The sequence below is a fragment of the Callionymus lyra genome, chromosome 15 (assembly GCF_982586985.1).
Source record: "Callionymus lyra chromosome 15, fCalLyr1.hap1.1, whole genome shotgun sequence".
Classification (NCBI taxonomy): domain Eukaryota; kingdom Metazoa; phylum Chordata; class Actinopteri; order Syngnathiformes; family Callionymidae; genus Callionymus; species Callionymus lyra.
The window spans coordinates 8555196-8578054 of NC_141832.1; the positions used below are offsets into that span (position 1 = coordinate 8555196).

Sequence of the window (22859 nt, forward strand, 5' to 3'; positions counted from 1 at the left end):
GCACACAACATGACATAAGTGTGTCACCTCCATCACTGACTGACAAACGCGTCATTATAGCAACAATAAAACAATAAAAACACACACGACGAAACAACAACTAAATAAAAGCTCCTGACGGTCAGAGGGACATAAAAGCAGTTTATCTCGGACACGTGCGACGTCACGTTGACACCAAACACTGGATCTCAGCCTGATGGCGAGTTTCCAGACGCGTCGGTTCAACGCCGAGATAACAGCCAGATAAACACAAACTGCTCCTTCTCTGCTCCGCGGTATCTTGTTTATCGTAAACAAATACATGTATTTTCAGGAATCTGTTGATGCGTATCACAATACAGGGGTCAACGATATATCGTAATACTGTAGTAACGAGGATATATGTGTATTATTGTCGAGTACTTGACTCTGGTGTTGTAGTATTTACAGACCACATGACTCTTGACGAAGTCGTAACTGCTTTCATTTGTTTTCAAACCAAAATATGTCCAAACATCAGCTTTAAAAGCTGCTCCAGAGTCCACTGTATCCTCTCGTCCTCAGTCGTAAGTGCTTTCATTTGTTTTCAAACTAAAATATGTCCAAACATCAGCTTCAACAACTGCTGGAGTCACTGTATCCTCTCGTCCTCAGTCATAACTGCTTTCACTTGTTTTCAAACTAAATTATGTCTAAACATCAGTTTTAAAAGCTGCTGGAGTCACTGTATCCTCTCGTCCTCAGTCGTAAGTGCTTTCATTTGTTTTCAAACTAAAATATGTCCAAACATCAGCTTCAACAACTGCTGGAGTCACTGTATCCTCTCGTCCTCAGTCATAACTGCTTTCACTTGTTTTCAAACTAAATTATGTCTAAACATCAGTTTTAAAAGCTGCTGGAGTCACTGTATCCTCTCGTCCTCAGTCGTAACTGCTTTCACTTGTTTTCAAACTAAAATATGTCCAAACATCAGCTTTAAAAGCTGCTGGAGTCACTGTATCCTCTCGTCCTCAGTTGTAACTGCTTTCACTTTCTAAACAAACTTCATTGAACTGTAAACAATAAAATAACTATGCAGAAGAGCCAATAAGAAAGAGGGATAGTAGAGTCTGGACCTCTTGGTTCTAAATGCTGCCCCCGCGACCCTCAGACAATCATGTTGTGTCAGTGTTTGTGTAGCCGTGTGAGTCTATCTTCAGAAGAGCCTTCTCGTCTATCACTCCCTCCCGGAACATTTATAGAGATTCAGACTCAACTTCTGGACTATTACGGGACACCTGCAGCCTCCAGGGTCACACCTTTTTTTTTAAAGGATTTCCACTTCCTGTTCCTGCTCTCACTTCCTCTTGACCCCCCCTCCGTCAACGCAGGAGAAGGGAGGGGGAAACAGAAAAACGTGACACGGCACCAGAGCTCCTGTTATGCAACAGCTGACCTACTAACATACATTTAGGGAGTCTGCGAAAGAGGAGGGGAGAGAGAGAGAGGAGGGAGGGAGAGAGAGAGAGAGAGAGAGAGAGAAAGGGAGGGAGGTCTAGAGTGAGGGAGGACTCGGAGCAAATGAGGAGTAGCTTCTCTGAAAACAAGCAACGCCGTCGTCACTCTGCTCACTGTTGTCACCTGAGGTAAACCACACCGATGCTCTTTGGAGGACATCACACCTGCACAGGTGAGACACCATCACTGTGACCACCATGTTGTTGTTGTGTTGTTGTTGTGTTGTCGAGCTACAGTGGGGGGGCGACTTGTAACATCCTGGCGAGGTTCGCCGTCTTGCTCAAGGGCACTCTGGCAGTTGGTGAAGAGAGTCGTTGAACTGAGATGAATGTCGCGAGTTGGATTCTCACATGTGGGTCGAAAGGTTTTGGCTTCGACTGAAAGGGTTTCCTCCTGGTACTCCAGTTTCCTCCGGACTTGTCGATTTGTCATTTTATTTTGCAAATAATAATTAATTTTACTACAGTGTGTTAATATTAATTCAACATTATTAAACTATTATTATTACTACTACTATGTGACCCTGGTCTGGAAAAGCACTACATAAATAAAAATGACATACTTACTTACTATTATTTTAACACTTAACGAACATCATAAACATAACACCTTAAATTCACCTCTATTTCTATTATTTTTTAAATATTTTACATTATGAATCAACTTTTTCCTAAATAGTAAATTATTCAAAGCTTTAAATTACTTTTTATTTAAAATCTAAGTACTTTAAACACTAAAACATAGTATTATTATGATTCATTGATTTCTATAACACAACAAATAATGAGAATAATTGAATCAATAACTTGACTAGACAGTTATAATATAACCTATAATTCTTAAGTAATAATAATTGTTATTACTGGGGCTGGTTTTGCGGCTGAGCTGCAGTTCTCGCCGCGGTCGTGAGCGGGCGCCAGAGAGCAGTGTTGTCTGTGGGTTAGTAGGCTACAGATCCAGCTGGAAAAGTCCCACGCAGCAGATCGCGGACACACTTCTGCGCGTCACGTGTAGCAGCAGCTCTTTGTAAAGGTTACTCTTCAACCGACCCCGGATCAGCGAACACGTCCCCGCGCGGAGCTCCTCTGGACACACGTCCTTCTGACCCTCAGAACATCCACCCGGTGGTGATCGAACATCTGGACCAGAACTAGGTCAGTGTCTCGGCAGGTGAAGCGAGGGGTTGATAGCGATGGGAAGGCGCGTGTTGCCCGGGGTAGCCGGGACGGCTCGCGATGTGTCACACGGAGCAACAAAGGAGGCGCGAGGGGAGAGACATGGGTAGTGTGTGTGTGTGTGTGTGTGTGTGTGTGTGTGTGTGTGTGTGTGTGTGTTGGGGGGCGATGGTGGTTCTGTTGTCCTGGAATTGAACTTGAAGCTGCTGAGACCCAGAAACATACTTGAGTTTTTGTGTCATATTTGTATTCGTTTGACTTCGGGGAGGAAATCCTTTCTTTGGCTTAGTACACATTAATGCAGTATTATTACAATATTATTACAGATCATGTATTTTTTTGACCTGAAGACTGTATATTTAATTATTAATACATTTGTGTCATGTTAGCATTGTTAAGCTACAACAACTCAAACAAGCAAAGTAATAATAACAAAACATATTTCTTCATAATTCAACTATAAATTAAATCCACATTAGCTAACAATGCTACAAGCTAACGGCTAGCTTCGCGGCTACATTATGACTTCATTTCTCGAAACTAATTTCACTAAACGAGAACTGGCGTACTTGCTAAAGCAAAATAGCGACTAATGTATCTTAGGTACAACCGTTAGCTAACAAGCGGTGGTCGTTAACTTTTTTTTATCAACTCACCTGGACCAGGTAAATTCAAGTTACACCATTGACTTTTTAGATATTCGTGTGATTTATTGTGGTTTATAATATAGCACTAGATTTAGCATTAGTCACGTTAGCACAAACCTAACACACAGCATGAGGCGCAACTCATGTTATATAGTAATGCTAGCATTTTCAATTTGATTAGCCGCATTAGCATTTAGCAATTAAAACTAAAACAAAACAAGTAAAAGTCTTACATCACTAGGGTTTGCTAACTAGCAATTGCTAGTTGCTAAACTTTTAATCCGATGAGAGGAAATAATAAAACTAGCATAAATGTTGTAATATTTCATATAGCAAAAACCAAAAAACACGTTATTAATCTAAAACTTACTCTTAATAAAAAATATATACTTAAGAATATCTTTGTTGTGTCAAATATATATTTGCCACTTTAAGACGTAGATTTTTTTTATTTACCAAAAATATAGAATAAAAATAATCTATAAATTGTATTTAAATTGTCAATAATATCAGTGCACACAAATATATATATATATATATATATATATATATATATATATATGACCACATACTACTCATGACTAACCGTTCACATAAGAGGTTATAGAGTGTTGCATAATGAGAAAATGAAATAATTAAAACGGATAAAAGAACAGCAGATTATGCAATCCAGGGTCTATATGCAGCAGCAGCTCTGCAGCATGGCGCTGGCAGCCAATTGGTTGGCGCACACACTGGGTCTCTATGCCAGCTGCAAATGTAGGTCACATCAGTCCTGTGGGAGGGGTCTGTGTGTGTGTGTGTTTGGGGGTCTGCACGACCCGCCGCTGGAATGAACCCCCCCCCCCACCCACCCACCCCACCTGAACAAACCCAGGACAAAAGAAGATCCTGACTATTTTTGTTGTCGAATCCACTTTCTCCGCCGCGCTGTGTTGACGATAATAAACGAGGGTCATTCTTTGTTATTGTGCTGCGGGTTTTTTTTTTTTCGTTGCAGCCGGCTGTACAATTACAGCGTTTAGTAGGGCAGGGGAGCGCATGTGACTGATGGAACACATGGACCGACTCCTCTCAGCCTTTTTTTTTTTTTCCTTCCTTCTCAAGAGGTCGATATGGTTTCTTGGAACTTAAACAGGACTCCACCTTGCTGGCGGGGCCGCCCATGTTCTTGACACACACTCTTGCCTTTTTTGTGAAAACCCCACCCATGCCACAACCTTCCCCCTAAAAAAAAAACCTTCCACCACGTGCCAAGCTTCACATTCTTCCCAGGATCTGGGCTGTATTTGGGCTCAGGAGTTTCATCATTTGTCGTCCTGTTCTCAGGGCTGCTCCTTATTCCCTATTAAAAAAAAAATTCTCCGTGCAACACGTGCAGGGTTTTGAACTCAATCCACTGTTTCCACATTTAGACCATCGTGGCCCCCGAGGGCCCCCGTTCCGATCGAAAGGGATTTTTTTAACCGTCATTCCACAAGTGCCACGGAGAACACGTGCGGGAAATATGATGAATCGGAGAGTAAAGTAGGTCAGGGTGCAGAAGAAGTAGGCCTTGTGACTCAGAGCAGGATTGTTTCGAGAGAGAAACGTTCATGAGAAAACAAAGATCTTTTTGGATTCGATCCTGGAGTTCGTCGTCTCATCCTCGCGAGGAGAGAGATATGAGGTGCTGACGTCAATCCCTGTCCTTCTGTTTTCATATTTATCTCTTAACCATGTCAAGATACTAGTTGAGTAGAAAAGGGATACGATTGGCTACTCTTGTCTGTTTTTCCCACTTTCCCGTTGCCACGGTGACACATTCCTTCTATTGATGCAACAACAACAGTTCCAGTCCCCCCCCCGCACCCCCTCTTCTCACATTGATTCTTTGTCCGCTATATTTAAACGGCACACGCCCCAATGTTTATTTTTCCGGTTTGTTATCCCGATCACTTTTTTTTTCGCCACTGACCTAAATTTGAATCGAGCCCTGCAGTGTTGACGGAGGAGCGGTCGGTTTCTGGGTCAGTAGGACACGCCGAAGGGAAAAAAAAAAAAGTCTCTGGACTGATTCCTCGGCTCAGGCACATGTCGGGAGTTTGACGTTGAACTACACGGTCAGGTGGGAAAAAAATCAAGACTGTGACTCACGAAAAAAAAAAGTTTCCGTCCAGAACTGGGTCATCAAGATGTCGTCTGATTTCGGCTCAGAATTTTGGTTGGAATCTATACGTATAGAGGATGGTTGTTGCGTAATGTGAGGGAGGGGGGGGCTAGATAATGAGATTATGGGTCCAGATGGGGATCTGGTTGTGGTGTGACCCAGGAGTGCAGATGTTGAGTAACTCTTACAGCAGATGTGAGGCAACAGATGTTACACCATTTTTAGCAGTTTTAGGGTTTGTTTGAACGTCGCAACTTATGCGGTTGAATCCAGGGGCGATTCAATTAAACTCAAGGGCCGTGACACGATGACACCTGAGGAAGGTTCCTGTTCCTGCAGAGGTCCAGAAGAAGTAGCTCAGAACATACTTATTTATTTAAAGTAGTGTTCAGCTGATACTTCACTGAGCACCACTTCCCTTTTTTGAGACAAACAAACACTTGTTTACTTGCACCACCAAGTGACCCAATTTAATTTTATCAGGAAGTGTCTTGTGTCGATATTAAAAATGTGACCTAGTGACCCACATTCCGTTTCCTGTTAAAAGGAGTGTGATGTCGCTTGAGAGCGAAAGAAAACAAACAGGTTTCCTGACGTCTTGACTGGGCCTCGTAACGACGCTGGAATTTCTAACAGTTTGAATAAAAGGAGCGGTCACTTAATTATGACAAATTATAACTATTGAATCATTAAAAAGCCACAGAGATGTTGTTGTTGTGAAGCTGTGGTGAAGATGTATCATAGGTTCAGTTGACCCACATGTCATTTATGCCATAAGAGGATGACCTAGCGTTGAGTTATTATAGAATCCTTGTTATCAGTTCATTTTTAAGTGACATTTGTAACCATGTGGAACGACAAGGATGTTCCTGCCTCATGTTGCAGACTTTCCAGGAGGCCCTTGACCTATATTTACCGACGCTCCACCTCCTGTGCCCCCCCCCCGCTGTACCGCCCTCTCCCCAAATCTCTTGGCCTAATCTCAGCCTCTTTATCTTTGACCTGCACTGCCTTTGTTTTGCCTTATCTGCTCAACTCTGCATCATTGATTTGGCATCGGGTTGTTTTGGCGCAGAATTCTGAACCACATTCCTTTGCGGATGAACACGAGGTGGGCGGGGGTTGCAGTTCAGGGGTGTTTAAATAAAGTTAAAAAAAAAAAAGTAGATTGGTCCTTATGATTTCTAAAAGACAGTCAGAGCCACTGACTCACTGTCTGGCCCCACAATACCCGACAGGGAAAAACCAAAACAGTCCCTGGGATCAGGTTTCAGGTGGGATTGCAACATGCGCTTGTTTCAGCTCTTTTGTGTTTCTGGTTCCCGTTGCTGAACGTGAGGTCGGGTCGGATTCAAAGGGCGACGAACCCGGCGACCGGCGTTTACGTCACGAAAAAGTCAACATCAGCATGTCTGGCTAGGGGTTAAAGGTCAGAGGCTCCAGACAGAGCAAGATCAATAGCCGGGGAATAGAGGTCAGACGGGGAACGTCTAGGACCAACTCGCCGGTTGCCGGGGGGGACGACTGGTTCAGTCAAACACTAGAGAGCGAGCGACTGTTGCTGGGACACGAGCTTTGATCACTCAAAACGGAGAGACCGGGGGGGGGGGGGACGACCTAAAAAGTATTTTAAGCCTCAGTAAGAATGAGTAATGCAACACCAGTGGTCCACATGGATTAACGTGTCTTTTCCCGTCTTTTTTTATCTGCGCAGCGTTTCATCTGTTCGAGGAGAGACGGATGAGAGCGAGCGAGAGCCAAACCTCCCCGAGAGACTGACGGCGCGAGGTAGACGGGTCGACCTACATCCCGGCTGTTTGAACAGAGATCTGGGACACACTTCAGCGCCAGCTTAGCTCCACGTGTCGTTGTTGTGCTGAGCCTTGGAACAGCTCACCAGAAAGAGGGAAAAACGACCCTGGTCCAGGATTCTTCGTGGTGAAACCTCACGTGGATAAATGAGGGTGTCCGTCACCGAACTTCAGCTGTTCTTGATCTTTCTGGCTAAGCTGGACACATAAGTCCGTAGCTGAGCTCAAGATACAAAGAACGACACGTCAACAAACCTCTGACCCAAAACACATCCCCAGAAAACATTTAAAACTGGCTGCCAGTCGACCAGAATGGAAGGTCTGACACTGTCCAACTCAGGGAACAACCTCGACTGCCTGGAGACCTTCAGTAGCTATGAGGAGTCCATCCCGGGGACCCCCGGTCGCATAGGTCGTCTCGTCAAGCCCAAACAGAACATGTCCTGCAGGAAGAAGCGCGAGTTCATCTCCGACGAGAAGAAGGACGCCTCCTACTGGGAGAAGCGGCGGAAGAACAACGAGGCGGCCAAGCGCTCGCGGGAGAAGCGGCGTCTCAACGACATGGTCCTGGAGAACCGCGTCATGGCCTTGAACGACGAGAACGTCAGACTCAAAACCGAGCTGCTGCAGCTGAAGCTGCGCTTCGGCCTCATCACCACGGCCTCGTACATCGAGAAGAGCCAGCAGATCGGCGGAGGCAACGTGGTGAACGGAGGCTCCTCCTCGTCCTCCTCCTCTCAGTACTACTCCAGCGGTTACTCCACGAGTTCTCAGGTCATGATGAACTCGGACTCCTCGGAGACGGAGCAGTCGGGCCGGCAGATGGCCAAGTATTCCCCGCGAGGCTCTCTGTCGGACATGTCCGACGGCTCGTCCAGGGACAGCCCCGAGCCCGTCCCCTTCGAGATCAAGGAAGAAGGAGACCGGCTGGAGATGGACATCACCAACGGAACCACCACCCAGATCATGTTCAACATCCACCGCAGCCTGGCGTCCGTGTCCACGCATCACCAGCTGCAGCAGCACTCTCAGGAGCTCGAGGCCGCCTATCTCAGCCAGCAACAGCAGCACCTTCGCCAACAACACCCGGAGACTGTCCCGCCGGCCGCTCACCCACCAGCCGCCCAGAGGAGCGTCATCCTCTACGGGTCCAGTAGCAGTGCCACTCTGGACAACCTGGCGAGGTCCCAGGAAGTCGATCTGCATGGTTCCCAGAAGCACATCGGCAGAGGGTCGTTGGACGCTCAAGCGAAAGACCTGTCAGAAGACGAGGAGGGGGACGGAGTGGCGTACAGATCCTGCCAAACCCAGCGGAGAAAGGAGCAGGAGTCAGCCCAAGAGCTTTTCCGAGCCAACCACTCGCACCTGTACCAACATCTCCAGCAGCGCCTTCCCTCCTACCACGGCGCACAAGACGAAGAGCCTCCCGTCCTGACTTACGAGGGCGGCCCGCAGAGCGACGCCTACTACAGGAGCCAGTCCAGGTCGTCCGGCAAAGAGACCATGTCCAGCGACGGGGAGCCCCGGAGCTCGGACAAAGAGGCGTCGACGGACGAAGACGAGTCGCCGTCGTCCACCTCCTCGGACGCGAGCAGCCACATGCTCCACCAGGTCTGCTCTCAGGGCCAGGCTCGGGACCAGCAAGGCGAAGTCAAGGGCACGGCGTTGCCCCACAAACTCAGACTCAAACACCGGGCGATGAGCAGCAGCGGCGGCCATTGCTCCGGCCAAGAATCCCCATCCTGCCCGCCGTCGGCCACGCCGCCGCCCTTCCCCCAGCACCCCTACCTATCGCTGCCGCCCCAGCAGAACCTCAGACACGAGACCCCGAGACACGGGGCAGCCGGGGAGCTGACGCGGTGAGACAAGGAGGAAACAGGTGGACGCGAAAACAAGTTACAAGATTAAAGTGACACTTTGTCAGCACCTCTCGTGCTTTTTTTTCTTTTTTTTAAAAAAGACAATGCCTCTTGTGTAACCGACCTGCCGTCATGCCTTCGCCCGACTTTCTAAAACCACTCATGGGACAAGAAGTTGGGGCTTTTTTCTACTCCCTAAAAAATGTCACCAAAAAAAAAGGCTTGTAGGAATGTATCATAGTTGTATATATTGTACAGACTCATTTTTCTTACGTCCTCTCCGTACTTACAGAAGCACTTTTGTTAACGTGATGAGAGGAAAGGATGGAACGACCGGCTTTTTTTTTTTTTTATATATTGTTCTCATAAAAACGACATCAACAAAAGCACATTAGATCGCAACAAGAATGTAGAAACACAAAAACTGCTCGAGTTTTACCAGTACTAGACCCTCTGGTACATATCTGACTGTAGACAAGCGTGTATAGCCTTAATTCCAATCAAATGCAAACAGGGGTCACGACCCCTCGACCAAAGAAGCACCGACATCCAGTTCCAGACCTCTTTCAGGACCCTACCTCCCCCTCCCTCGTTTCCTTAATTCTCAAAACAGTTTTGCATCACCTTTATTTTTTAAAAAGCACTTGATTTTGTACAGTACTGTGACTTATGCATATATGTACGTAATATAAATATATATTTTCGACTACATTTGGATACAAAATTCAACGATCGAGAACCAGTGAGAAAAAAGCCACATTGTCGCTACAAGACCCGACTCAAATTCATAAACTCCTCGATTGTTAAGTGGTCCTCGCGGCCCTCGCACTGAACGGACTTGTATATTTGAGGCCCGGGTCTCCGTCAAAAAAAAACAACCTTAAACCAGCCTTTAAACATTTTTTGGTGGAAACCACCTGCTGCAGGCTTCAAGCCCTTTAGATTTATCAAGCGCACTTGTCGTCACTGGTGTATTTATTTCCACGTCACTGTAGAAAGAAACACAGGAACATAGAATGTGTACAGAACTATTTGGATACCCAAAGGGTTTTTAGGAGGCGGATTTGTGGACCATTTAATTCTTACCACCTTCAATTTCCTTTAATCGCCCGCTCGTATCCAATTGTCTATGTACTAGTTTGGCTTTTGTTGGTGTATAAATGTAAATGCCCTGTGAGCAACACTGTACGTTTATTTTATTATTTTTATATTTTCACCGTGGTGTTGTTCCGTCTGTAACCCCCCGCCCCCCCACTCACTCAACCGTGATGACATGTATTTTGCTCCCGTGTGTATTACTCAGTAATGTTTGTGGTTTTACTGATGGTTTCTATGAAAAGATTGAAAGAAAAAAAAAAAATGGCGGCGAGGATGGTGGTGCGTGTTCGTCGCTCATCGCCATCGCTTCATTTTCGACATGAATATGTATGTAAGGACACTAATGTTCGTGGATGGAACCATTTCAAGGTTGAAAAAGAAAATAAAAAGAGATTGTTGACATATCATGAAAATGTGTTTCTTTTCATCGTTAAACACACACACGAGAAGCCAAGAAATATACGTCGAAAAAAAGCAATTAAAGGACTTTCTGATCAACTTAAAACAGTCGACGCTGTGTCTTTTAAATCTAAAGTTAATGAAGAATTAAATTAAAGAAGGACAAGAGAGTATGATTGAGCTTTAAGGCAGAGAACCTTTTAAAACATGGACCAGTTAAGTTAGTTTCAAGGGTGTGGCTGATGAATATAAGCAAAAATAAAATAAAACAGCCGATTAAAAAAATGAATGTTAAATAAAAAGTACAACTGAGCATGATATTGAATTAGTTTGAATTCTGGACTTAAGATGATGATTTTTTTTGTGAGGTAACATATCACAGAGACAACAATGTATGGAAGTATATCAGTGATAAAACATTGAATAGTTGAATTTAACATTTAAAATTAACACGAAATTCACTTTCATCACAATAACTTCATTGTGAGAAACTCTTTAAACCTACAAAGTCTAATTAAACCTTTTGATTATTTATTATTTTTTAATTCAATAGATTCTGTATTTATTTATTTAAAATTTGTATGTTTTTTAAAATAAATTAATCTTTTCCTTTTTCACTCAGAGTTTGATATTCCAAATTCTAATTATTCAAAAATAAAATGTATTCAAAGCCTTTTAAATTCAATTTATAAAATAAATGATATTGAATTTAAAAGGCTACAAATGAAAAAATATTAAATTCAGAACACTTGTTTTTTTAATTATTGGAATAAGAAAGACCAACTTTATGTGTAAAACTTTTTTTTTTCTCATTTAAGTATTGAAAATAAACAAAATAAACCTTTCAATATTTCAACCCTTCACCTTATTAAATTCATCCATTCAATATCCTGATGCCACCGATACACTTCACCTACAAATCACATTATTAAATGGAATAAAAACTTTTCTAAGGAACAATTTATCAGAAAAACTGATGAATCGGTGGCGAAGAAAGACTGTCAGTGACTCCATGAGAGGTTTGATTCTTCTGGTTCAGCCAGAGAAGAGGAGGAAGAAGAAGAAGAAGAAGAGGAAGAAGAATAATAATAATAAGTAAGTAAGTAAGTCCAGAACAACATTCACTTCAGGGTTGATCACGACACACTAATGATGTTAGTGAGAGTCGGACACGTGAGTCACTCAAACCTAATCTGCTAATATAACAACGTTGACACACTGACCCACTTCTACACACAGACACACACTCATCCCTGCGGGGAGAATCCAGGACAAGTTAAGTTAAGTCGTGACCACGCAAACACGTCAACAGGAGGGTCGAAATCGACCGGAGCGACCACCACTTCACAGGGTGAGTCAGCGGTTTTATGTGCGGGACAAAAGCTGCCGCGACTGTCTGAGCCTCGACAATAACTGCCGCCGACAACACAACTGTCCTGCCAACTGCCAGCACCAGAGATTCCTTCTATTGATCCACAGCAGCAGCAGCAGCAACGGTGACACATTTCAGTCCAACGTTCACGCCTCAGGAATGTGAGTCTTAACAGAGATTAGGATCTTTGAAGCTTTTGTTTCAAAAATACATCAAGACTCACAAACACAAACACTTTTCCCGAACATTTTTTCCAGATTATTTATCAAGGATTATGAGGTGACGGATTGGAGTCTGTAGGTCAGACGTGATCAAGTTTTTATTGGAAATTAATTCCAATATAAGTAAGTAAGTAAGTAAGTAACTTTTATTTATATAGCGCTTTTCCAGACCAGGGTCACAAAGCGCTTAAACAATCAAAACAATATTCAATAAAGTGTATACTTTAAAGATCAAGATAATACTGATAACACAACAGGAGTTCCAGAAAATCAAGGAAAAGCCTGAACAAATAGAAACGTCTTAAGATGTTTCTTGAAGGAGTTAGTAGATCATCAAGAGCAAAGAGAGAGAAGATCGTTCCAAAGCTTAGGAGCAACAGCCTGGAAGGATTTCTCTCCTCTGGTCCTGAACTGTGTGCGTGGAACCATCAGTAGATTCTGATCCACGGACCTCAGAGCCCGAGCTGGGGTGTAAGGCTGGATCAGAATCTACTGATGGATGGTCTGACCATGAATAGTTCTGAAAGTAAGAACCAGAATTTTAAAGTTGATCCTGAAAGAAACTGGAAGCCAGTGAAGAGTTTTAAGGATCAGAGAAATGTGAGTTCTTCTACTAGAGCAGGTCAGAATTCTCTCAGAGTTCTGAATCAACTGCAGGCGAGACAGATCCTTCTTGTTAAGACATGAAAACAAACTGTTACAATAGTCCAGACGAGAAGAAACAAACGCATGGATTACAAGCTCCAGATCATGTCGTGACAACATTTTCCTAAGTTTAGAGATTTTTCTCAGTTGAAGGAAACAGTTTCTGGTCAGTTTCCTGCAGTGTTGAACAAGAGACATGTCATATGTTTATAAAAGCTTCTGCGGGCCACTTTAAATGAGCTGGCATTCTCCATTTGGCCCCCGGGCCATCTGTTGAGCGGTTTGATTCAAAAATACATCAAGCTGACTGACTCACAACACGATTCCTAACATTCCAGCATCAATTTTCCAGATTGATTCCAGATGAATTATCAACAGCTATGAGCTCAGCTCGACGGAGGAGGTCAGACGTGGGAATGCAAAGTAATCGACAGCCCTTTAAATACATAAACCTTCTCTTTTCTCCTTTTTTTTAAGGTTTGTACTGCTCAACATTATAAGTGTAACTTAAATATTATTTCACATTGATTTAATGTTGGGGTTAGTTTCTGAAAAAACCCTTGAATTAAATAAAACCTGCAAAGTTGTGAAAGTGTTTTACTCGTTTAAATTAACCGTATATATTGAACAACATTTACTTTAAACTTGCAAACTCAACATTGCACAGGAGGTTACATGTCTAAAAACGAAAACAAAATCTGTACAGCATGATACCGCTAAGCTAATGCTACAATGCAAAAAACAAAACCTGTACAGCATGCAAATGTTAAGCTAATATCTAAACGTAAAAATAAAACCTCCATAGCCTGCTATTGCTATGCTAATGCTAAAATGCAAAAACAAAACCTGTAAAGCATGGTAAAGCTAAGCTAATGCTACAATGCAAAAATCAAAACCTGTACAGCATGCTAATATTAAGCTAATACCTAAACGTAAAAATAAAACCTCCATAGCCTGCTATTGCTGAGCTAATGCTAAAATGCAAAAACAAAACCTGTACAGCATGGTAACGCTAAGCTAATGCTACAATGCAAAAAAACAAAAACATGTACAGCATGCCAATGTTAAGCTAATACTAAAACATAAATTCTAACCTCCGTAGCATGCTATTGCTAAGCTTATGCTAAAAATCAAAAACAAAACCTCTACAGCATGATAACACTAAGCTTATGCTACAATACAAAAAAAAAACATCCTTGTTAGTAAAGTTGACCCGAGCCTCTACCACCATGCTTTGCCGCCCAGCCAAAGGACTCAAGCGTCGATTCCTTTAAAAAATGGTGTCATTGACCTTGAATTGAAACATGATAGCGACAGTTCCGCCGACACTAAATAGGGCAGTGTGTAGAAAGTTCAGTTTGGTTGGCACCATTAGTAATTATCGGTAGAATATTTACTGAATGAATAATCTTTTGTTTGTTCCACCGACACGACTGGTGCGCTCACTGACCCAGAAACATGCAAACACTAGAACATCTTGGACTCACTATCGTTAGCAACAGATGTCGAAGATGAAAACAATTTTACCATTTTTATCTTCCACCTTGTAAAGTTTGTTCAGTTTGTTTCATCTTTTCTGCTACACTTCAGTGACGCTGTGGGAAGAAACCACAGTTTTCAAAAGTAGAAAACAAGCTTCACATGTAAACTTGAATTCCTTCTTTCCTCGTAACATTAATTGATAACACGCGGTGGAAACTAGTTCACAAACTCACAGAACCAGAGAACAACGCAAAGTTAAACTACTTCATCTCAGGGACACATTAGTGAACACGCTAATGCCAGAATGCACAAACAAAACTGCTATAGCATGCTAACATTAAGTCAATGCTAAAACGCAAAAACAAAACCACTATAGCATGCTGACATTAACCTAATGTTAAAAGGCGAAAAGAAAACCTCTACAGTATGCTAACATTAAGCCAATGCTAAAATGCAAAAAACAAAACCGCTACAAAACATCTACAGCATGCTAATGTTCAGCTAGTGCTAAGATTAAGAAATAAAACCTCTATAGCATACTAATGTTAATCAAATGCTAAAAACGGCTAGAGTGCTAACATTAAGCTAATGCTAAAACACAAAAACAAAACCGCTAAAGCATGCTAACCTTTACCTAATGTTAAAAACGCAAAGACAAAACATCCACAGCATGCTAATGTTAAGCTAATGCCATAAACCACTATAGCATGCTAACATTAACCTAATGTTAAAACGCAAAAACAAAACCTCTACAGCCTAACATTAAGCTAATGCTAAAACGCAAAAACAAAACCGCTAAAGCATGCTAACCTTTACCTAATGTTAAAAACGCAAAGACAAAACATCTACAGCATGCTAATGTTAAGCTAATGCCATAAACCACTATAGCATGCTAACATTAACCTAATGTTAAAACGCAAAATCAAAACCTCTACAGCATGCTAACATCAAGCTAATGCTAAAACGAAAACAAAACAAAACCCTGTAGCATGCTAACGTTAACCTAATGTTAAAACGCAAAAACAAAACCTCTACAGTATGCTAATGTTAAGCTAATGCCATAAACCACTATAGCATGCTAACATTAACCTAATGTTAAAACACAAAAACAAAACCTCTACAGCATGCTAACATCAAGCTAATGCTAAAACTAAAAAAGCAGTAACATGCTAACATTAACCTAATGTTAAAACACAAAAACAAACCTCTACAGCATGCTAACATCAAGCTAATGCTAAAACTAAAAAAAAAAGCAGTAACATGCTAACATTAACCTAATGTTAAAACACAAAAATAAAACCTCTACAGCATGCTAACATCAAGCCAATGCTAAAACTAAAACTAAAAAAAAAGCAGTAACATGCTAACATTAACCTAATGTTAAAACACAAAAACAAACCTCTACAGCATGCTAACATCAAGCTAATGCTAAAACTAAAAAAAAAAAAAGCAGTAACATGCTAACATTAACCTAATGTTAAAACACAAAAACAAACCTCTACAGCATGCTAACATCAAGCTAATGCTAAAACTAAAAAAAAGCAGTAACATGCTAACATTAACCTAATGTTAAAACACAAAAACAAAACCTCTACAGCATGCAAACATCAAGCTAATGCTAAAACTAAAAAAAAAAAAAATGCAGTAACATGCTAACATTAACCTAATGTTAAAATGCAAAAACTTGTCCATCTTTCAAATACTAAACTAATATATATCAGTTATTGAAGAATAATATAACAAACCTTTACAGGTTTTATACAATTCCGTCTGTGCTGAAGACCCACATCAACCTTATTTTAATTTAAATGCTAAAATGCAAAAACAGAATCTCTACGGCATGCTGTTGTTCCGCTCATACAATCATTTTAGAAAAGAAAAATCCCGTAAACATGTTAAAAACAAGGTCACGAAGATAACGACTCGACGGTGTGAACGCCCGGTAATAACATCAGATCACTGGTAACAGTGATCAGGATCGTAACCCACATGACACTTCCTCCTACAAGTTCTTCTGCTTCCACCTTCTTCCTCTGAGACTTGAACTGTTGCTGCACTTGAGCTCACAAAACAGGTCAGGAAAGTAGGTCAGTGTGAGCGGGAACCTCGAGGGGAGGAGGTGGAGAGGGAGGTGGAGAGGGAGGTGGAGAGGGAGGTGGAGAGGGAGGTGGAGAGGGAGGTGGAGAGGGAGGTGGAGAGGGAGGTGGAGAGGGAGGTGGACGGACGTCACGACGTGTTTTTCTCGAGCAAACAGAGCAGAACCTCTCGTGTTACCTGGATCACCTGGAGCGTGTTCGCTCTTCGCTACATGACGCACTACAGGTGCTGAGATTGTGCTTCTGTCTGAATCGTTCATGCTCGGCACAGAGCTTTCCAGGGTGTCCCCCCCCCCACCTCTCAGTCCAGGTGGAGAGGTCGGAGGAAGGTTCCTGGCGCTGAGGGTTCATAAGTGAGTTGTGATAAGACGAAGGCCTGACACGTGAGGAGCGACTCGTGGTTGCTGAGCCACTTTTCAAACTGGTCTGAGGCGGCTCGGAATGAATGGAAGTGGGGCAGGGAGTGGCCCGGCCCAGTTTAGATCTGGGTCTTCAGCAGCTCCACAAACTCCTCACCTCTGGATTAGGCAAACCTCTGGGGGGGGGGGACTCGCTGACCCACATGTAAAATAATCCACCGGGTCATAGAAATAAAAGTGAATAAATCGCAGAGTCATGACTGAAGTTACTCATGAATTTACAAACAACAACACAAACAAGAAGTGTCTGTCAACGCATGTAACAGTAACACAATGAACACAGACGACCCCCCCACTTCTTACATCACACTTGTGTGTGTGTGTGTGTGTGTGTGTGTAGGGGGGCTCTGATGTTGATGACCTCGCGGTCCAACAGGAAGGAAGCTTGTGTCTGACACAGTTGACTCTTTGTTTTTCCCTCCCTAACCTCCCCCTTCTGTCTCCCCCCCGGGCCTCGGCCGTCATCGCTCGACCTCCTCTGACGACTACTTTTGTCTGAATACCTGCTCGACTGTTGGGCGTCACTGAGTGAACAGGTTCGAATGATCTGCTGCTGGACCGAGTGTCAGATGATTGACGCGCCTCCTGCTTCACGACCGGGGCAGGAAGTCGGATTTCTGTGTGTCAAGTGTCGTTAACACAACAGACTTTTTGACACTCGTGTCCCAGGAAAAAACAGAATCTTGGCAACAGGGGTCCCCAATTTTATTTTGCCACGGTTTATAGCGGACATTTTATTAATGGACCGACCTTCAGATAAAAACTATAAAAAACAAATCATTTAAAGTTTGTGTTTCACTCATTTTCACTAGTTTGCAGGTTTATTTTGAGTAAACTTGGCTGAAAAGAGTGTTTTGACGTGTCAAAAGTCACAGGCTAATGTTACTTCAGACAATTTAGCATCTTTTTTTCCAAACAAAACACCTTCAAACAGTAATAATCAACAGAACAGAATTCTATGAATGATTTTCTTTCTGGGTGGAAGGTACAAATACCTCAAACGGACAGGGTTACTGTGCAGCGTGCTAATTTCAAGTTAATGCTAAAACACGAAAACAAAATCTGTACAGCATGATACCGCTAAGCTAATGCTACAATGCAAAAAACAAAACCTGTACAGCATGCTAATGTTAAGCTAATATCTAAACGTAAAAATAAAACCTGATTAGCCTGCTATTGCTATGCTAATGCTAAAATGAAAAAACAAAACCTGTAAAGCATGGTAAGGCTAAGATAATGCTACGATGCAAAAATCAAAACCTGTACAGCATGCTAGTATTAAGCTAATACCTAAACGTAAAAATAAAACCTCCATAGCCTGCTATTGCTGAGCTAATGCTAAAATGCAAAAACAAAACCTGTACAGCATGGTAACGCTAAGCTAATGCTACAATGCAAAGAAACAAAAACATGTACAGCATGCCAATGATAAGCTAATACTAAAACATAAAAATATAACCTCCGTAGCATGCTATTGCTAAGCTTATGCTAAAAATCAAAAACAAAACCTCTACAGCATGATAACACTAAGCTTATGCTACAATCCAAAAAAAAAACCTATGCGGCATACTAATGTTAAGCTAATACTATGACATAAAAATAAAACCTCCGTAGCCTGCTATTGCTAAGCAAATGCTAAAATGCAAAAACAAAACCTCTACAGCAGTGGTTCTTAACCTTGTTGGAGGTACCGAAGCCCACCAGTTTCATATGCGCATTCACCGAACCCTTCTTTAGTGAACAATAAAATATGATTTTTTTTTTTAATTCAAGACAAAGATATGTAAATGATATGTTTCTGTATTCCCCGTCCAAAGTATTTCTTTAGTTTTGCTGGTGGGAGACTAGAGTTGCTCAACTTAGCGTTGCAAATCATGCAGATAGTACGCTCACTCCCATCACATTCCGTATACATGTGAATCCCTGTTGTCCAGGTTAAGAACCACTGCTCTACAGCATGATAACGCTAAGCTAATGCTACGATGCAAAAAAATCTATACGGCATGCTAATTTTAAGCTAATACTATGACATAAAAATAAAACCTCCACAGCCTGCTATTGCTATACTAATGCTAAAAGGCAAAAAAAAACAACTCTATACTGTGCTTATGTTGAGCTAATACTAAAGCGAAACAATAAAACATCCACAGCCTGTTTTTTTTTTTAAGCTAATGATAAAATACAAAATCCAAACCTCTTTTGAATACTAATCTTACGCTAATGCTTAAACCCAAAAACATTCTACAGCTTAAATGCAGAAACAAAACCTTTACAGCATGCTAATGCTAAGCCTAAATGCAGAAGAAAAACCTCTACACCATGCTAACACCAAGCTTATACTATAAGGCAAAAACAAAACCTCTACACCATGCTAATGCTAAGCTAATACTCAAAGTAAAAAAAAAACACTCTTCAGCCTGCTATTGCTAAGCTAATGCTAAAATGCTAAAAAACAAAAACCTCTACAGCTTGCTAACGTAAAGCTAATGCTAAAATGCAAACACATAACCATATAGAATGCTAATGCTAAGGTAAAGCAAATGCAAACTGAAAAGAAACAAGAGAATTAAGGACCTTCAAAACCTTCTAGAGTCCAGATGATTCTACACAACACTCACTCTTATGAGTTTGTCCATTTTTTAAACTTGTGAAGTGGATCATGTGACATGCACTCTGGCTTAGGAACACAGAGGAACCCACCAGGCTGAAGTAGCCGATGGAATGTGAGACCCTCGGACTGTGATGCGGAGAAACATAAACACGAGTGTCGAGGGCCGTAAAAGAAGCGTTACACAACTGCGAACCTCCTGCTGCTCGTTGAGTAACACACAGCTGCTGAGTTTGTTTTCTTTTAAATTACGAGTGTGTTACTGACTTTTTAATGATTTCATCGCTTACATCAGGTCGACAGACGGATGAGGCGAGAGCAGCTTTACGAGAGGTTCCTGCGCCAGTGAACGTTTACATGTTTTTGTCCATAGCAGGAAGAAATACTCAGCTGTTGTAAGAAGTGTGTGTTGAACCTAAAATTTAAACAACAGGTGGCACAGTGACCTTGTGTAGGAGACTCACAACCACAGATCGCACACAAGAGTGACACAAAGAGTGAGAAAGTCACGGTAAAGATGAAGCTCTGCTGAATCTACACAAGAGTCACCGGGCGTTGGGAAAAAGTGCTGACACATGGTCTGATATCTTCGCTCGTTTCTCACTTTAATAATCGCACCATCAGCCGATTTTTTACAACGTACGAGCAACTTCCAGGAAGCGAGATTTTCACAGTGAATCAGTCGACTTGACTTGAGAAAATATCGATACACAAATATATTTTCACAGCTCTGTATCAATATTCAACAGCACTGTTTCGATTTATTTGTATTTTTTTTTTCAAAAGAAAGAACATTTTTTTATTTGATTCAATTTTTTTGGCCTTTATATCATGTTTTATTTAGTTATAAGTATGGATACAGGATACAAACATATATATATATATATATATATATATATATATATATATATATATATATATATATATATATTTATTTACAATTAACTGCCGGTCTGGTGATATCAGAAGGTCATTTTAGCAATATAGGGAATTTTATTTGGATATTTTTCTTTTTTTGTTGCAATTAATCTTCCTCCAAACAATGAAATCCTGATGATGACTGAGGACGAGAGGATACAGTGAGTCCAGCAGCTCTTAATGCTGATGTTTGGACATATTTTGGTTTGAAAACAAATGAAAGCAGTCACGACTGAGGACGAGAGGATACTATGATGACTGAGGACGAGAGGATACAGTGAGTCCAGCAGCTCTCAATGCTGATGTTTGGACATATTTTGGTTTGAAAACAAATGAAAGCAGTCACGACTGAGGACGAGAGGATACTGTGATGACTGAGGATACAGTGACTCCAGCTGCTTTTAAAGCTGATGTTTGGACATATTTTGGTTTGAAAACAAATTAAAGCAGTTACGACTGAGGACGAGAGGATACTGTGATGACTGAGGACGAGAGGATACAATGACTCAAGCAGCTTTTAAAGCTGATGTTTGGACATATTTTGGTTTGAAAACAAATGAGAGCAGTTACGGCTGAGGACGAGAGGATACAGTGACGCCAGCAGCTTTTAAAGCTGATGTTTGGACATATTTTGGTTTGAAAACAAATGAGAGCAGTTACGACTGAGGACGACAGGATACTGTGATGACTGAGGATGAGAGGATACAGTGACTCCAGCAGCTTTTAAAGCTGATGTTTAGACATATTTTGGTTTGAAAACAAATGAGAGCAGTTACGGCTGAGGACCAGAGGATACAGTGACTCCAGCAGCTTTTAAAGCTGATGTTTGGACATATTTTGGTTTGAAAACAAATGAAAGCAGTTACGACTGAGGACGAGAGGATACTGTGATGACTGAGGACGAGAGGATACAGTGAGTCCATTAGCTCTTAATGCTGATGTTTGGACATATTTTGGTTTGAAAACAAATGAAAGCAGTTACGACTGAGGACGAGAGGATACTGTGATGACTGAGGACGAGAGGATACAGTGACTCCAGCGGCTTTTAAAGCTGATGTTTAGACATATTTTGGTTTGAAAACAAATGAGAGCAGTTACGGCTGAGGACGAGAGGATACAGTGACGCCAGCAGCTTTTAAAGCTGATGTTTGGACATATTTTGGTTTGAAAACAAATTAAAGCAGTTACGACTGAGGACGAGAGGATACTGTGATGACTGAGGACGAGAGGATACAGTGACTCCAGCAGCTTTTAAAGCTGATGTTTAGACATATTTTGGTTTGAAAACAAATGAGAGCAGTTACGGCTGAGGACGAGAGGATACAGTGACGCCAGCAGCTTTTAAAGCTGATGTTTGGACATATTTTGGTTTGAAAACAAATGAAAGCAGTTACGACTTCGTCAAGTGTCATGTGGTCTGTAAATTCTGCAACACCAGAGTCAAGTACTTGACAATACTACACATATATACTTGCTTCGGTATCGCAATATCAAAATATATCGTAATGTTTCCCCTGCATCGTGATACCTTTTGACCCCAAGACTACAAAGCGATGGAAAAAAAACGATTTTCAATGTTTTTCTTCTCAGAATAACTTCAATAGCGAGAGCAAAGTGAATATCGACTACTTCTTGGAACGCAGGAGTCCATTTTCAGGGATTCCTCTCCGGTGTTCCAGTAATGTGGTTTCCAGAAGACGAGCCAGCGATGGATTTATGGATCTGTTCCTCTGCGATTGGAAGAGCTGGACCCACAGGGAGGACGAGGGACGAGGATCACGTGTCCTCCTGAAAAGGTTAGCGTTAGCGTGAAGCTAATCGTTCTGGTCTGCATCAGGTCAGCGACCACGAGACTCCGCGACGATCCTGAGGTCGATTGTTAAAGATTATTGACGGTCATTCGTCTTTTGTTGGATCAGCGGAACAACTTCTCTGACCATCTGTCTTACTTTCTAGTTCAGAGGTCTTCAGTCGCACCTGTCCAGAGAAGGAAGGAGGCCCACGACGACCCTCTCTGGAGGTCAAGCCGAGGAACTGACCTCTTTTCAAAATAGGTTCGTTCCACATAGCGAGGCGTTACATTTCTGCTACAACTCACATCTGTGGAAGTGGATCAGCAGCATCGCAACATTAGACCGTTATATTTAACATTTACAGTGTAAGAGAAGCTCATTTTAATTCATCTGAAAATAACAATACTTTGAATAAAAATGTAGTTAATTTACAGGTTGAATACTTAGTAGTAAGTAGTAAGTAAACAAACAAAAATATTTAGCTTGAAAATTAATGTAATTCGAAGTCGCAAAAAGATGTTGATTAAAATTGTAAAAAAATATATATAATTTATTTCAACTATTTAAGTATATCAGTGCCATCAGAATATTAAACGGTTACATAATATGTATCGAAGGATGAAACTTTGAATATTTCTTTATTGAAATCTGTTTGTTTTATTTAAATATTGAAACATATTTTGAAAGGTTG

General features: G+C 41.7%; 1 protein-coding gene across 1 annotated transcript; it reads left to right on the forward strand.

The window, feature by feature from the left end:
• Positions 1-1506: 1506 nt before the first annotated feature.
• On the forward strand, positions 1507-10631 carry LOC148064778 (uncharacterized). The gene is made up of 2 exons (XM_087809226.1): positions 1507-1648; positions 7162-10631. Exon 2 carries the CDS (start codon positions 7571-7573, stop codon positions 9119-9121), a length of 1551 nt encoding a protein of 516 aa, XP_087665352.1. The 5' UTR covers positions 1507-1648; positions 7162-7570; the 3' UTR covers positions 9122-10631.
• The last annotated feature ends 12228 nt before the right edge of the window (positions 10632-22859 follow it).

Coding starts and splice junctions, on each gene's coding strand:
- LOC148064778 (XM_087809226.1), top strand. CDS start 7,571: ATGGAAGGTCTGACACTGTCCAACTCAGGGAACAACCTCGACTGCCTG.